General features: G+C 34.4%; 2 protein-coding genes across 3 annotated transcripts in view; both read left to right on the forward strand.

Moving 5' to 3' along the window:
- The first annotated feature begins 2,211 nt into the window (after positions 1 to 2,211).
- LOC131025592 (uncharacterized) lies at positions 2,212 to 2,550 on the forward strand. The gene has a single exon (XM_057955390.1). It carries the CDS (start codon positions 2,212 to 2,214, stop codon positions 2,548 to 2,550), a length of 339 nt encoding a protein of 112 aa, XP_057811373.1.
- Positions 2,551 to 8,294: 5,744 nt separating this feature from the next.
- Positions 8,295 to 17,649, forward strand: part of LOC130986455 (wall-associated receptor kinase-like 6) — a 49,972-nt gene continuing 40,617 nt past the window's right edge. The window contains exon 1 of one of the 2 annotated variants that reach the window (XM_057909870.1): positions 8,295 to 8,407. The gene's annotated coding sequence lies outside the window, so the exon portion shown is untranslated. Of the gene's footprint in view, positions 8,408 to 8,443; positions 8,920 to 17,649 lie in introns of those variants that run through there. The other variant, XM_057909868.1, reaches the window with a different exon arrangement.

The raw sequence follows: 17,649 nt of genomic DNA on the forward strand, positions 1-17,649 counted from the left end.
ATTTGAATTGGGAGAGGATAATCATAATAGATTAGGAGCTTGAAACATATTGACTCAATAAACCGGGAGGTTGAGAGTTGGGTGAGAGTTTACCGATCCTTTGTGCTTTTGGGAGTTATAGGTTAGAAGTTGACCGGGGACGGCAACTATGACCCGTAATCTACCGTTTTAGTCGTCCGGGAGGGGGCTAGAACTAGTGGGGAGATCACTCTAGATAAATAGGAATATCAAGACTAATATTGAGCTAATTTGAAGTCCATTGCTAATCCATCGATGCCTAATCCCTAAACCACCTTCATCACTTAATTAATCCACTTTGTTTGATTGTTCTTATTTTGTCTTTGAATTTGTTAGTTAATCAAACCACTCACCTCCTTGTTTAGTCTAAATAGCTCTAGCATAATGAATTAGGATAATCACTAGATTGAACTACTAATCCATGTGGGATACGACCTTGCTTCCATATATTACAACTACCCGTATACTTGCGGCGTGGTGAAAATATTAGCGAACAACGACAATGAAACTTTTCCTGTTATTGTATCTGCCTATTTATCTCCGTTGGAGTTGGAGAAGTTGATGCAAGTTTTAAGGAAATACAAGTCTGCTATAGGATGGTCTATTTCTGACATCAAATGAATTAGTCCTTCTATTTGCATGCATCGTATTTTATTGGAGCAGGAATACAAGCCTAAGGTGCAGCTGCAGCGACGTTTGAATCCGGCGATGCAAGAAGTTGTGAGAAAGGGGGTGCTCAAGTGGTTGGATGCAGGAATCATTTATGCTATCTCTGATAGTGAGTGGGTGAGCCCAACGCAAGTTGTCTCTAAGAAGGGAGGCATGACTATGGTAAAAGATGAAAGAGATGAGCTCATAGCTACAAGGCTAGTCACAGGATGGCGCGTGTGCATTGATTACCGAGCTTTGAATGCAGCCACACGTAAGGATCACTTTCCTTTGCCGTTTATTGATCAGATGCTTGACCGTTTGGCAGGATATGAGTACTACTGTTTCTTGGATGGGTACTCGGGCTACAATCAGATTATGATAGCCCCGGAGGATCAGCATAAGACCGCTTTTACTTGTCCCTACGGCATCTTTTCTTTTAGGAGGATTTCTTTTGGTCTTTGCAATGCTCCTGCCACTTTCCAACGCTGCATGATGGCGATTTTCCATGGTTTGATTGAGAACATTATGGAGGTTTTTATGGATGACTTTTCTGTTTTTGGCTCCTCCTTTGATAATTGTTTGGACAATCTTGCTCAAGTGTTGCAGCGTTGTGAGGAGACGGCACTCGTGCTCAATTGGGAGAAGTGCCACTTCATGGTTCGTGAGGGCATTGTTTTAGGACATAAAGTTTTTGCCCAAGGTTTGGAGGTGGATCGTGCTAAGATCGTGGCCATTGAGAAGCTACCTCCTCCTACATCTGTGAAGTCTGTGCGGAGTTTTCTTGGGCATGCAGGATTTTATATACGCTTCATCAAAGATTTCTCCAAGCTGTCCAAGCCACTATGTGCTTTGCTAGAGAAGGATGTGAAGTTTGTCTTCACCGATGAGGGCCTCGTCTCCTTTGAGAAGTTGAAAGCTGCACTGACTTCTACACCAGTGTTGATCACGCCGGATTGGAGTGCTCCGTTTGAGTTGATGTGCGATGCTAGCGATTGGGCCGTGGGAGCTGTGTTGGGATAAAAGAGAGATAAGTTGTTCAAGGTAATTTACTACACTAGTAAAACCTTGGATTCTGCGCAGATGAACTACACTACCATGGAGAAGGAGCTGCTAGCTGTGGTGTATGCCTTTGATAAGTTCCGTTCTTATTTGACTCGGTTCGGAGCACCGAGAGCGTTGCTTAGTGATGGGGGGTCGCACTTCAACAACAAGTTACTAGCAAGCGTGTTGGCGAAGTATTGAGTAAAGCACAAGGTGACGACTCCATATCATCCTCAAGCTAATGGGCAGACAGAGTTGGCAAATCGAGAAATCAAGCAGATTTTGGAGAAGAGTGTCGCCAACAAGAAAGATTGGGCAAAGTACTTAGATGATGCTCTTTGGGCGTATCGCACTGCCTACAAGACTCCAATTGGTATGTCTCCCTATCAACTTGTTTTTGGCAAATCCTGTCATTTACCTGTTGAGATTGAGCACAATGCATATTGGGCGACGATGAGAATCAATTTGGAGTTCAAGGAGGCCGGTCATACAAGGCGAGATATGTTGACGGAGTTGGATGAGTGGAGGAATGAAGCTTACGAGAGTTCTCGTATCTACAAGGAAAGGGCGAAGAAGTTCCATGATTTGAGCATCCGCACAAAGAAATTCAAGCCGGGACATGAGGTACTCTTGTATGATTCTAAGCTTCGACTATTTTCTGGCAAGCTGCAGTCTAGATGGATAGGTCCTTACGTGGTTCACAAGAGCAATTGGAATGGGACCTATGAGTTGCTTGCATCGAATAGGTCTACTTTCACTGTTAATGGCCATCGCCTCAAACCGTATTTCAAAGCAGAGTTGGACCGTGACGTGGAAGTGGTCAACTTCGTTGATCCGTGATTGAAGGTATCGTCAAGCTATAGACGTTAATTTTAGCACTTGTTGGGAGGTAACCCAACTGTTTTTTCTTTGTTTTGTTTTCCTTTCTTTCAGTTTCGTTTTGTTTCTCTTTGTTTCTTTGTTTTGTTTGGGTTTTTTTTTAGTGCGGTGTTGAGCTTGGAAGTTGCGAGAACTTGTGCTTTGTTCATGCCACCGCCATGGGCATGTGTCTCTCTGCCAGATTTCTGGAGGTCTTCATGATTCCGCGCTGCCCCTTTTCTACTCTTCGCTGCCCTGTCCAGCGCAGTCACACTCTTCGCTGCCCTGTCCAGCGCCGCCACTCTCTACTCTGCTCAAGGTCACAAACCTCCCTCTTCACCGCCTCTCACGATGGTTCAGCTTTTCATTGCCGATAATCAGGGACGTTTTCTACACTCTTCGTATTTCTTTTATGCCCTGAGGACATGGCATGCTTTAAGTGTGGGGGGTGTTTTGTTGCTTATATTTTTCAAAAATTGGGTGAGATCAATCTTTCTACGCTTAGTTTTTGGTCTCGAATCTTGCTAATTTTTATGAATTTGTGGAAGAGAAGATGGTTTTCGATGTGCATTTCGGGTTTGTGTTTGTTTGGTGGTTATTCTTATTTTACTTTTAATATATGTTTCTTGATTGTGCAAAGAATTATGAGTTTTGTTGCAACACTTCTGTAAGTTAGTAAAACGTGATTTGTCCAGTAGATGCTAGAAGGAGTGTTGTCATTGTGATTGCCTACGATCATATCTTATCTGTGAAAAATGAAAAAGTTGGACGAATTGCCAACTCTGAAATTGCCAGCTCTGAAACATCTGGCCTGTTCTGAAAAAGTGACAACTCTGAGTCTCTTCTCCTCTAGTCTAACTATGAGCATGGGAAACCACGTGAAAAGACTTTGGATTACATCCAAATGGTTTTATTTCATGAATTATGGCTCAACTGTCGAAAATTCTAAGCACACAAAGTGTGAAAAATGGTGATATGGGTTATAAAGGCGATCACATTAGGGAATTCACTTCTAGCGGAGAATTGGGTCTGATCGAATTACTTGCATTACTCTTTTGTTGCTTCTTAAACTTTGAGTTACTTGCATGATCGAGAGATGTGTGTTGATTGTAAAGTTTTGAATTGACTTTGTGAATGTTTGGATGGAAGTTAACATTGTTGAAATCAATCTCTTCCTATGATTCATATAGATTTTGCTTGAGGACAAGCAAAAGGCTAAGTGTGGGGGAGTTGATTTATGCTTAAATTACTCTATTTTTAAGGGTTTGTTTGTGCGTGTTTTAAGATAATCTTCTGGAAATTAGTGCGTTTTATGGTGTATTTTATGCTTTGCAGAAGATTTAGGCTTTCGAGATGGAAGAATGCAATTTTGGAAAATTTTGGATGAATTTGGCGTTTTCTAGGTGTTCTGGTCTCCAGAGCAGAGAAACCGACATCTCCAGAGCAGAGAAGCGCCAGCACCAGAGGAGTCAATAGTCAGAGCAGAGGAGAAGGATGTAGAGCAGAGAAATCAAGAAGCCAGAGCAGAGAAATCAAGAAAGCCAGAGCAGAGAATTAAGACAGAGCAGAGAAATAAGTCAGAGCAGAGAAATCAGCCATTTCTCTGGCGCGACCCATTTCTCTGGCGCGACCCATTCCTCTGGCGATAGCCATTTCTCTGGCGACCCGTTTCTCTGACGATAGACGTTCCTCTGGCGAGAGCTGCGAATTCGGCAAGAGTGGGAGTATTTTCCAGAGCGCGCATCCAGCTGGAGAGTTGCCTTATTTTACACGATTCTATTACCATTAGAATTCTACTTGTATGGTAACTTCCATGGTGATCGAAGGAAATCTGAAAACTATAAATAGGTCCTCTTTTGACCTATTCAGGGCCCCCCAGCATTCATATTTCAGTTTTATAGCTTTAGAATATTTTAGCGTTCCAGTTTTCAAGGCTTGGATCAAGATTGAAGATTCAAGCCGCTACTATCGTTTTCATTCGGTTTTTATACAATTTGTTTTTACAATTGCGTTCAATTTAATTATGTTTATGTTTGATTTTATCATGTCTGGCTAGTTCTTTTATTCTGAACCTAGGGTTTGTACATAGCTGATTAAGTATGTGTTTTTGATTTATTGATATCAATTTGCCCTCCAACTTGTGATTCATGATTCCTGGTGCTTATTTTCTTGTGATTTATCTGATCAATGATTTACATGTTTAGCTGTTCAGTTTGAGTCTTGAATGCGATAATTGTTCAGCCGATTCAGGAATGCATGATATAGTGTTAGCCTTGAGTCTTGAATGCGATAGGTGAAGCTATAGGAAGCTATTCTTTATGTGCTATTTGGAGTTAATTTATTCCTTGGAGTCTTGAATGCGAAAAGGGGTTAATTAATCTACGTTCATAGGTGTTCGTTAGAGAAGCTTGTGAATTATATAGTGATCTTTCATCAGGGTTGGATTAAAATTGGTAATTGAATCAATAGGTTGAATGCATGTAGTTGATTAGTAAAAGTACATCCCTAGGGTCAGAGTTTTCCTTACATTTGAGTTAGTATCGTTATTTATATGCTCTTCAGTTTTTATTTAGTTAATCTTAGTTCGTAATTCACCTTCATAATTGTTTTACCTGCATACTGTTAGAGTCTGTTTAGGAAATAGATATAGTAATTTCGTTTTACAGTCTCTGTGGATACGATACTCTGCTTGCTGTTTTCATACTACAATTACACTGTTTAGTTGCAGTTTTTGTTGCTATAAAAATAGTGATCATTTACCCACACATATATATGTCACGAATAATTTATTTTTTGTGTGGGAAAATATATTTTTGAAATAATGCAATGATGACGTGGAAATTACGTAGTTTTTACACATACCTTTTGTGACACATATATGTGTAGCTAAATCTTATAAATTGTGTATAGGTAATTATTTTTTAATATTAATTTTAGAAGAAATATTATTATTTTTTAAATATATAAAATAAGTGTGGATAAATGTTATTATGCGTGAACAATATTTTTTATCACAATTTTTATAAAAATATAAAATAGCATATCATACATTATATGAATCAAATATAATGAATTATGAAATACAATCTTTTCATGTATCGCATACAATGATAGATACATTGATAAACATATCATTCGAAGTGTCTTCCTAAAAAGAAAGAAAATGAAAGAAGGAAACAAGTCCTATTGTTTACATCATATGCTCCATGGGTTGATGAGCATCTGCGCCCTTTTACCCTGCAACTTTTTTGCAATCCTCGATTTCACAATGGGTTGATGAGCAAATTCTCATTTTGACGTAGATGCTAATTAGTAATTACCATTAATGGAAGAAGATATGAAAAATAATGCATTAGTTTGACATAAAATAATGCACGACTATTATGATATATTCAAAAATATACTTTAAGCAACATTTTTACATTAATTCATCAAGTAATCGTACTATTTTTTTGGTCAACTTTCAAATTTTAATTTTCAAAACGCCCGCGGCAGAAGCTGCTGCTGTGCAGCGGTGTTAACACGCGCTTCCCGAAAATTAGAAAGGAAGAGCTCGCAGCTGGCCAAGATCTCCAGATCTCCAGATCCCCATGGCAAGGATTATCATGCTTTCTATCACATAGCCACTTCCAGCTCCACCATAACCCCACGCAGAAAAACTCAAAGTCCCCCGTGCCAAACTTATCGAAAAAATCACGGCAAAGGGAGAGCAAAGAACCGTGTTTCCTCAGTTTCAGCCACGTCCACCAGCAAGTACTCTTCCACGCCAGGTTGACAGAGTCGCAGAAGATCAGGCAATGCATGCTTGAACCCCAATCCTTCCTGCACCAATAACATATGCCAACAATAGGAACATGGTGGGTTTAAGATTAAAAATTATATTATTATTACTATAGATATTATTTTAATTTAATACATTAGTATATATTAAAAGTTTTGAATATGATCACATTACTATATATTAAAAGAAAAAAATAATTTAAACCCTCAAAATAATTTTTTTTTAAATTGTAAATACTTAAGGATATGATTATTATAGGATAACATATCTTCAGAATGTGCACTTAAAAAATTATTATGGATAAATATTATAACACACAACTTTATGTGATATTTTTCTAATTTTGATGTAGATGCTAATTAGTAATTACCATTGGAAAAAGATATGAAAAATAATGCATTAGTTTGACATAAAATTACATTAATTCATCAAGTAATCGTACTATTTTTTTTTTGTTCAACTTTCAACTTTCAACTTTCAATTTTCAAATTAAATTAATTCATTAGTTTGACAATCTTTTATGTGGAGTTATGTATTCATTTATAGCCTACATACCTAATTCTTTCAAAATAATTAAGAGCTTCTATAAATATTACTCTTAGGAGGCCCTTGCTACCTTATAGATCCATCAAATTATAAAAATATGAATGGCATTAGTTAGGAATGAGACTTCGTAGAAATATTATGCACGAGACATATAATTTTGATAGTGTAAGGGGGTGTTTACTATTGAGGGTTAACTTAATAGAGAAAGATAGCATAGGTTAACTCATTATTTATTAAGATGAATTCCAATTTTAAGATATCTCAAGGCCCTTGATAATTTCTATAATTTAAGATAACCGGCTTGAGTCTTATCCAATTGAAAGGGGATTGGAGAAATCCCATTAATAAGGATAAAAATTCTCAATTATGTATATTTTAAATCATGAAGAGTAAATGCATCTTAAATTATCTACAAATATTAAAATAACCATTTTACTTCAGCAAATATTGATTCTAATAACAAAAATAAAAATATAATAATGCTAACCACTACTACCCAAAATGCTCTTTTATAAATATATATTTTTGAACTTTTACAAAAAAAAATTTGAAAATTTGATAGATTTTATAAAATTAGTTTTTACAAAGTTATATTTGTAAAAACAAAAAAAAAACTTCCACCACGTTTAATCAAGTACTGTTAATGGTGTGAAACGTACAAAATTTGGATAGTATCGATACAACTTTGTTCACATTTACTCTATGGACAATTTTGTTTGAAGTGTTAACCAAAATGATTATTTAAATGTATTGACACAAAAGAAAAATATATAGGACATCCCTTATTACTGATCTTCAAAATTTCAAGTATGAGTAACGTATAGTGAACTCTCTTTTTGTATGCCATGTAACTATAGTAATTATAGCTAGCCACAATAACAATTAGTTTTATGATTTAGAAATATTTAATTGGATTAGTGCGACTATGTAAGATGATAGCAAAACAACTTTTTTTTGTCTTGTAATTAGAAAAATATAATATGTGCATTTTCTTCGTGTCATCTTACTTAATTATATTACTCCCTCCGTCTCACAAAAACATGAACGTTTTTCTATTTTGGGGCGTCTCACAAAAACATGAACCTTTCCATTTTAGTACATCATGGCCCACCACTACTTTTTCTTAATTAATTCATTACTCTCACAACACTTTTTAAAGTGGGACCCATTTTCCACTTACTTTAACTCTCAACTAACATTTCTTAAAACCCGTGCATTTCTCTTTGTTCATGTTTTTGTGAGACGGAGGGAGTATAATATATTATCATTATAATAATTTTTAATAAATAAATTGTGTTAAACAAGAGGTAATATGTGCAACACATGTAAACTCTGCTAGTTAAATAAATAAATAATCCCATCTCAAGACCTTGTTAGCTACTTAACAATATTATTTCCCATTTAATGGAGCATGTTTGTGCTCTAGGTATCTCAATCATTCTCGCTTAGAACTAATCCAGATTGGAAAAGGCTTTCGTTCTTGATGAGTGGCATAACTGCAGAAGAAGCCAGGTATGGGAAAACATTCCAGTTAATAATGAATATATAGTTGATATATGTTTGGACATGCTTACAAACACGAGAAATAGCATGCATATTTGCTCTTTTAGTTGATACTTACAGTTAATGATGCTAATCTATATTGTTCTTGTATATAACTCATAGTATACGATTAAAGGTCATGGCATGCTTCATTTGCAATTATAAGTATATTTCTGAGAGTGATGAAGACTGAAACCACGTATAGTCTTTTGTTCTAGTGTCTATCCCAACCGGATTTGTAGCTATTGTTTTGTGGTAGAAAATTTGACACCCAAAGTTTTAGAAAAGTCAGTGAGTTTACTTGGAAGACTTTTAAAGTTAGTTGACATGTTCTTTACCAGGAAAGAGCACATCTTTATTATGAGCGTTGAACTCTAAACAATTTTCATTCATCTCAATTAGAAAAACTAAGCTGATCAAATCATATATGCAACATGATTCGATTACCTAATTATCTCTTCAAACGCTCTGATTCAGTAAAGGTATACGTTGGAATCTGTTGATAGAAACTAAATTTAATTATGCTTTTGAGAATATGAGATTGATGCATGAGTTTTTGGATATATATGCATGTGAATATTGTACTGCCCTATTCTATATAAACTAGCATTTGTATCCCGTGCAATGCACGGGAAAATATTTTTAATTTTTATATTTATATAAAATTAATACTAATTCAATTATTATACTTATAAATATAATAAAAAATTAATTTTAACTGAAGATTGAAAAAATAAAAAAGAATTCACAATTATAAAATGTGATATTATGAAAAACAAAAACAAAAAAATAAGTTAAAAAATTAAAAAGAAATTTAAAATATATTTATTCAAAAAAGATGGGAGAGGAGAGAGAAATTTATAAAACTTTAATATTTAAACAAATTTAATTTTTACATTTTAAATCAAATATTTTCATAAAATAGATCATATTAAAACTCTTATCGTGATCTTTAATTTGATATGCATATTAAATATTTTATAATTAATCGAATTTCACAATTTTGGAAAGAAATGTAACAACAAATAAGAAGTTAAAGAAAATAAAAATAAAAATAAAAATATATAGTTTAAACATAAACCTTCAATTTTATTATAACTACAAAATTTCCACTCAATTTTGAAATCAATTTGAAATTGATTTCAAATTGGAAACTCACTTTTTAATATAGTATAGATTCAAGATTCTTGAAAATGGTTACATGTTGCTCATTTTCCTCTTCCGGATTTTTCAATATACATCCTATTCGTTCTTGCTTCACATTTGATATGGTATATATCCATAGAGTTTTTTCACCATTTCTTGCTTTGATTCGTGTATTCGATTCATTTTATGAAATTACTCTAAATTAAAAAAAAAATTGAATATTTGATTCGTTTTCCCTTCTATTCGATTCAATTGAAATTTTAGAGAAAAAAATGTGAAATAATATTCTAAAAAATATAATGATATATATATTTCAATACATTTACCTAATAAAGACACGCATCAAAAAAAGCTCATTTGATGATTCCATCATTTAAATTCTCAATACACATCATAACATTCAAAATTTTGCAATTCATAAAATACATAAAATAAAGATAGGTTTCAAATTAATCAAAACAACACTTCAATAAAACAAACATCCAATCTTCCACCAAGTTTGTAAACTAAGTGGACTTCAACATCACATGGAAAGGTTATTCTTTCTCCTACAAAAAGTAATAAAATAATTAGAACACAATTTTATGAAAACAAACAAATATTTCAAATAAATTGGACTTACATGAGACATAATAGGCTTCTTGACTCCATGAAGATGACGAACCCAATCTGCTCCACAAATTAAAACTTCTACGACATCAGAATCTAACCTAGAACGGTAAGGATCTAACACTCGACTTCCTGCACTGAATGTGGCCTCCGATGCCACAGTACTAATGGGAATAGCCAAAACATCACGAGCCAATGTGAATAAAATCTTAAACTTCAATTCTTGAGATTTTCACCAAGCTAAAGCATCAAACTCAGAAGCTACAGCTCCATCCCCATCTTGACTTCTAACAACCCCCTCATCCAAGTAAATGTCCAACTCCGACTTCAAAGGACCATTCACCTCAACAGTGTCTAGATACTCATCAAACATAGACAAACCACTAGGCACTAATTTTTCTTGAGATGAGGAGTTTGCACATGTAGAAGAACATCTTTCAGGTGTAGTAATCTTTCGAGACCTTACATTGTCAACTTGAACATACTCAAAGTACAAGCTATACAATGCATCTCAAACCTTCATAATATTCGTGCGAGCTTCAACCTCATTATATACCTTATTGAAAGCAAAATCAACCAACCTCATTTTGAACCTAGGGTCAAGTATTGCTCCAATAGCCATAAAAAGATTGCAATTTCCCCAATATTTATCAAATTTCTCCATCATCTTTTTAATTATCACTCTAATAAACTCATCAACATGATTTTCCTTTTCATTCAATATATGCTTAACTCTCCAAATGACAGCAAGATAGACATTAGAGATAGCATAATCAACTCCAAAAATCACATGAGTGGCTTCATAAAAAAACTTCTAAAATGTCAAGAACATACTTCACTTTCATCCAGTCATCAAGGCTAGGACAACAATGATATGAAGGCTCTCTTTGTTGAAATATAGGAAATGCATCTTTAACTCTATATTCCTCAAGTAGCATCTCATATGTAGAATTCCAACGAGTTGGACAATCAATGATCAACCTTTTCAGAGGAATTCCTAAGTGATGCACAACATCAGGGAATTTGTTCAACCTAGACTCTGATTGATTAATAAACCGCACACTATTTTTGACATCTTCAATGGTTTTTTTAATCTCCAAAAGACCATCTTGAACAACTAGATTCAATATATGTGCAGTACACCGAACATGAAACAACTGACCTTCCAATGACAATTTACGGCTCCTGGAGAATGTTTCTTTAGGGTGCCTCCAACCATAAGCCAGTTTTTAGTTTTTAAAATTGCCACATCAGTGCCACATCAACTTTAGAAACCCACCTACTTTTTTCTCTCACATCTCCTCCAACAATAAACCAGTTTCTTACTTTTTCAGGGTCCCACCATTATACACACTCCCTTTATATATATATATATATCCCAATTAATTTAGGAAAGCATTATTATTTATATATTTTAATTTTAAATTAATTTATATATATTAATTATCTAATTTAATAAAATAAATTAAATTTAAAATTCTAAATAATAATTAAAATTACATTAATAAAATTCATATTACATTGCTAAAATTAAAATTACATTGCATAAATTAAAATTACATTAATTGAAACTACATAAACATAATAATTCAAACTAAAATATTACTTAATTCTAGCCATCTGCGGCATTGATTTGTACCAAGCTTTAACAAGAAGGATGTCTTCTTCAGGACTCCAAGCCGCCTTTGTCTCCTTGGTTGTTGCAGTGGATTTTCCAACTTCCTCGACGTCATCATCAACAACAACTGGAATTTGTGAAGAATGCTGAGGAAACTGTGAGCTATTTTCCTGAAACTGATTTGGTGGAGGCATGAAATAAGTAGATGGAAAATTGGATGAAAATTGTGGATGAAAGCTTGGTCCAGTAGGAGAGTTGAATGGAAATTGTTGAGGAAATTTTGAACCACCAGGAGAGTTGAATGGAAATTGTTGGGGAAAATTCGAAGACATTTGGTAGTTGTATGGAAATTGTTGTTGAGGGTAGGACATGTGATGGTATTGTGAAGTTGGAAAATAGGAACCTTGAATATTTTGGGAGCTTGAATTACTAGAATCGGAATTTTGGGAGCTAGAATCCGCCATTTTACTTGTGAAAATGAAGTGAACAAGATAACAAAAAAAATGAAGTATTGGAGAGTTGTATGGAAATGAAAGAATGAAATGAGTATATATAGAAAATTTTAAGAATTAATACGTTAGAAAAATATTTCCGTTACAATGATAAAAAAATAGCCGTTGTTTCAGTAATTAAAATAGCCGTTCCATCAAATTGAAATACTCTTTCCATACTTTAAATTGAAATAGGAAGTGAGAAATGGTGCAAACAAAAAAATAGGACCCACACAAATTGAATTTCGGCTGAATCACTTGAATTTCGGCTGAAACCATAGCAATAAAGGTGAAATAGGGCCCCACTTTGTCAGTATAAACCAGCTTCCAGTTCGCAACCAGTTTTTTGCTCAAATTTTAGAAACCAGTTTTAATTATTTTGTCCAATGCTAGTTTCCAAAGTTAAAAACTGGAAGAAACTGCCGTTGGAGGCACCCTTAGCAATTCAAATTGCCACATCATTGTTCGAGGCATTATCCACAGAGATGGTAAAATCTCTATGCTCTATTCCCCAATTCTTTGTACACTTTGTAAGCCCATCATAAATATCAACACCTGAAAAAAAATAAAGTAAATTATTATCAACAAATATGATGAAAGACAATATTAAACAAATAAACAAATAATATTACCTCCATGTGGAGGAGGAAGAGGTATGAAGTTGAGAAGTCTCTTCTGAAGTTGCCAATGTGAATCAACAAAGTGGTCAGTCACACACACATAAGAAATCTTTTGCACCTTTGACTTCCAAATATCAATGGTTAATGAAATCTTGTTGATGTCTTTCAATGCCAACATCAATTTTTTCTTCTCCAAATTATACACATTGATGACATTTTTCTTCGTCGTGGTACGAGAAATCTTCTGAAATTGATGTTGATTGATACTCATCATGAAAGTATAGCCATCATTTTCCACAACATTAAATGGTTGCTCACTCATCAAAATCCAATGAGCAACTGCTTTTCTCAGCTTCATATGGTCATATCTACCATCTGATAAAGGACTAATCTCAAACTTGGATTTGACAGGTTGAAATTGCAATGTCTTTTGCTTTTCACTATTAAGTTTCTTTTGTAAACACCTCTTCAAGTGATTCCAAAGATGAGATGTGGTGCCACTAGTCATCTTACAAAGAAAAGCTTTGCAATGTATGCATTGGAACTTCAAAGTTCCATCATCTCCCATCACTTCAATGAAATCGGCATAAGCTTTCGAGCACCTTTTTCTCTTTTTCCTATCAAAAACGCCTTTATCTTCTTGCTTATCTCCATCTTTATCATCTTCACCATTATCACCTTCCTCCTTATCTTTCTCCTCATCACCATTATCACCTTCCTCCATATCTTTTTCCTCATCACCGCCATCTCTTGTATCATCACCTTTATTATCATTTATATTGATCACTTCTTTCTCCACTTCATGCTCTTTCTCTCTAATCTCATTTTCTTGATATGTATGCTCTATTAAATTTGAATCATCCATATTCGTGCAAAAATATTAAATAAGCCGAAGACTTCTCACAATAACAGTAAATCTAATTTCACATTTCCAACCATCTAAATTCATAATAACAGTAAAGAAAATTAAATCTAAGTCGAAGAACTGACCACTTATAATATATCTCACTAGATATTTGACAACTAACATGTGCATTTCTCATTTGTTTTATGTTGCAACTATTGTCCTACTTTTGTTTTATGCAGAATAAAATATTAATTAAATATATAGCAAAGTTGCAAGATTGAGAATCAAATTAGGATATCCAATTATTATTGCTAAGATATTCGTATAGTTCACAAACATATCATATTTCTAGTATTTTCATTTAGAGCTCATCTTAATACGTGGCGGAAATATGGATCTGCCCAATAACTATAGCAAGGCATCTGTCAAATATGCTACCAAGAATTAAAAGTATACTACAACAGACATCACATTCAGCAAATAGTAGATTTCTTAAACAAACATCACATTCAGCAATATGTAACATCTGCGTTCTTGCAATAACTCAAAAAATGAAGTAGCGGCGCCGCAGAGGAGAGGGAAGGGGAGATTTCTTAAACAGACATCACATACTAACCTGCTAGCAGACGACAGATGGAGGAGAGGCGACACCGCGGCGGGGTACTGGCGACTGGGGACGAGCGACGTTAGCAGCTGACGAGTGGCGACGGGCAGCGCCGCAACGGAGAAGACGGATCGATGCAGCCTGCAGGCGCAGCGTCCGTGGAGAAGAAAGTGAGGTTTTTTTTTTTTTTCAGATTTCAAAATGAAGGAGCGGCGAGGCGCCTTAGAGGGTGTTTGGCTGAGCTTATAAGCTCCTCAAAACAACTTATAAGTTGTTTAAGAACTTATAAGCTCCTTCAAAGTGTTTGACAAAATAAGCTCCTAAACAGATTATAAGCTCCAAAAATAAGCCCCAAGAGCTTATAAGCTCTTCAAAAAATAAGTTCCTCTACCCCAACTTATTTTTTTATAATCTCATATGCAACAATCATTTTACAAATATTTTTTAACTATAATTTATTATTTTCATCATTAATCATTTAAGTTCATTTCTCTTAGATTTTCTCTCTCTCTAGCTTATAAGCTCAATTATCCAAACACTTTAACAACTTATAAGCTCTTAAAAATTACATCTTATAAGCTCTTTAAACATCTTATAAGCTCCAAGAGCTAATAAGCTCTTTAAAATAAGCTTAGCCAAACACCCTCTTAGTTAGAAATTAGAATTAGGGTTAGAATTCTTTTTACTTTTTTTTTAAGAAGGGTTAAAATGTTAGATATTACAAAAATTATAATTAAAATATAATATCCTATATATAGTGTATTTATATACAATTAGGGTTAGAATTAGATTTTTTTTAAAGGAGTGTTACAATTAGATGTTAGATATTATAAAATTATAATTAAAATATTATATTATATTATATTATATTATATTATATTATATCGAATCGAATATCATAATTTCATATTCGTATTTGAATAATAATCGAATCGAATATTTGTTATCGAATACGAATCGAATCGAATATTTACGAATAGGGCAATTTCGAATCGAATCTCGAATCGAACAAAAATATTCGATTCATTTACAACCCTAATTGACACAAAAGAAAAATGGAACATTCCTTATTACTGATCTTCAAATTTCAAGTATGAGTAACATATAGTGAACTCTCTTTTTGTATGTCATGTAACTATAGTAATTATAGCTAGCCATAATAACAATTAGTTTTATGATTTAGAAATATGTAATTGGATTAGCGCGACTATATAAGATGATAGCAAAACAACTTTTTTTTGTCTTGTAATTAGAAAAATATAATATGTGCATTTTCTTCGTCTAATCTTACTTAATTATATTATCATTATAATTATTTTTAATAAATAAATTATGTTAAACAAGAGGTAATACGTGCAACACACATAAACTCTGCTAGTTATATTATATAAAGTAAACGAGCCCATGTAACACGGTAACAGACTAGACACATTCAGTAAGAATAAGAGCTATTCCCATTCGACCATTCATTACTATTTTATACTCCCTCCGTCCCAATAAAAGTGGCCACTTTTTTTTGGGCACGGAGATTAATAAATTGAGTGTTATATGTTTTAATAGAGATTTTTGGGCACGGAGATCAATAAAAACTTTTGGTTGTGAATTGCGAGATTTTTTAAAGGATTGATGTAAAGTGGACATTTTTTTTAATTTTTAATGTGAAGGATATTTTGGTAACATTGGACATTTTTTAAGTTTTTTATTTTAGTGGACATTTTTTATTTTTACAATATGAAAGTTGCCATTTTAAAAATCCATTCATTATATTATATAAAATAATATAAATTATTTAAATCGTTAGTATTAGTATAAATAGATTATGTTGGAATATAAACTTGATTTGTATAGATATTTTGTAAAGATTATTCTAGATTAGTTGAGAATGAGATAGAGAAAAGAGAAAGATCTAGAATAATTAAGAATAAGTTATAATTAAGAAGAAATAGCTAAAACTAGATCATTCTAGAGTGTATAGAAAATTCTAGAGAAGTGTTAGGAAAACAATATGTGAGAGAACTCTAGAATCATCTAGCTACTACCATGTACCACTATAAATATGTAACCATGTTTTGGGATTGAAAAGAAAGTGAGAAGGAAGTGAATTAAAGAAAGATTGTGTTAGCAAACTCCAATCCTCCCACTCAAATTCCTAAGCACACACACGTCCACAACCAATTTCTCCAAATTTCCTCCTACCAATTAAATAAATTCTCCATTATATATACTTATATTCCAACAAAGTGGTATCCGAGCCATAAAATCCTACCTGTGGAATGGCCAACCTACAATCGTTTCAAGTCCCCATGCTCAACAAGAGCAACTTCGACAATTGGAGCATCAAGATGAAGGCGCTATTGGGAGCCCACGACGTTTGGGAGATCGTGGAGAACGGCTACGAGGAGCCGCAGGACGAGGCCGCACTATCCCAACAACAAAAGGATAGATTGCGAGACGCAAGAAAGAGAGACAAGAAGGCTCTCTATCTCATTTATCAAGCGCTAGGGGACGATGATTTCGAGAAAATCTCGAACGCGAGTACCGCCAAGGAAGCGTGGGAGAAGCTCCAGAACGCGTGCAAAGGAGCGGAGCAAGTAAAAAAGGTACGACTTCAAACTTTAAGAGGAGAGTTTGAGTCTTTGCATATGAAAGAGTCCGAATCAATTTCGGATTATTTTTCAAGAGTCTTGGCGGTGTCTAATCAAATGAAAAGAAATGGTGAAAAATTGGAGGATGTTAGAATTATGGAGAAAATATTGCGCTCACTAACCCCAAAGTTTGAGCACATTGTGGTGACGATCGAAGAAACTAAAAATTTGGAGGAGATGACAATTGATCTCTTGTTGGGGTCGTTGCAAGCATACGAGGAGAAGCAAAAGAAGAAGCAAGAAATTTCAGAGCAACTTTTAAAGTTGCACGTAAGCCCAAAAGAGAAAGAAGAAGGACCGAGCAATGGCTATGGACAGTCCGGGAGAGGACGTGGCCAAGGGCAAGATCGAGGCAGAGGCCGAGCACGTGGACGTGGTCGAGGACGAGGAGGCTTCGTCAACAATGGTGAAAGAAATGAGTTTACAAGTGGTCGGGGGAGGAGCAACCCGCAGTCGAGGTATGATAAATCTTCGATAAAGTGTTATAATTGCCATAAATTTGGGCACTATGCTTCCGAGTGCAGAAGTGAAAAAGTAAGGATTGAAGAGAAGGCCAATTACGCCGAAAGCACAAATCAAGATATTGGTAGTGTGCTTCTGGCATATAAAGGAGAAGCTGGAAGAGATGACAC

This window comes from Salvia miltiorrhiza, chromosome 5, assembly GCF_028751815.1.
Source record: "Salvia miltiorrhiza cultivar Shanhuang (shh) chromosome 5, IMPLAD_Smil_shh, whole genome shotgun sequence".
Lineage (NCBI taxonomy): Eukaryota > Viridiplantae > Streptophyta > Magnoliopsida > Lamiales > Lamiaceae > Salvia > Salvia miltiorrhiza.

Bases quoted from the DNA above. Each gene is read 5' to 3' on its own strand.
- LOC131025592 (XM_057955390.1), top strand. From the start codon at position 2,212: ATGTTGACGGAGTTGGATGAGTGGAGGAATGAAGCTTACGAGAGTTCT.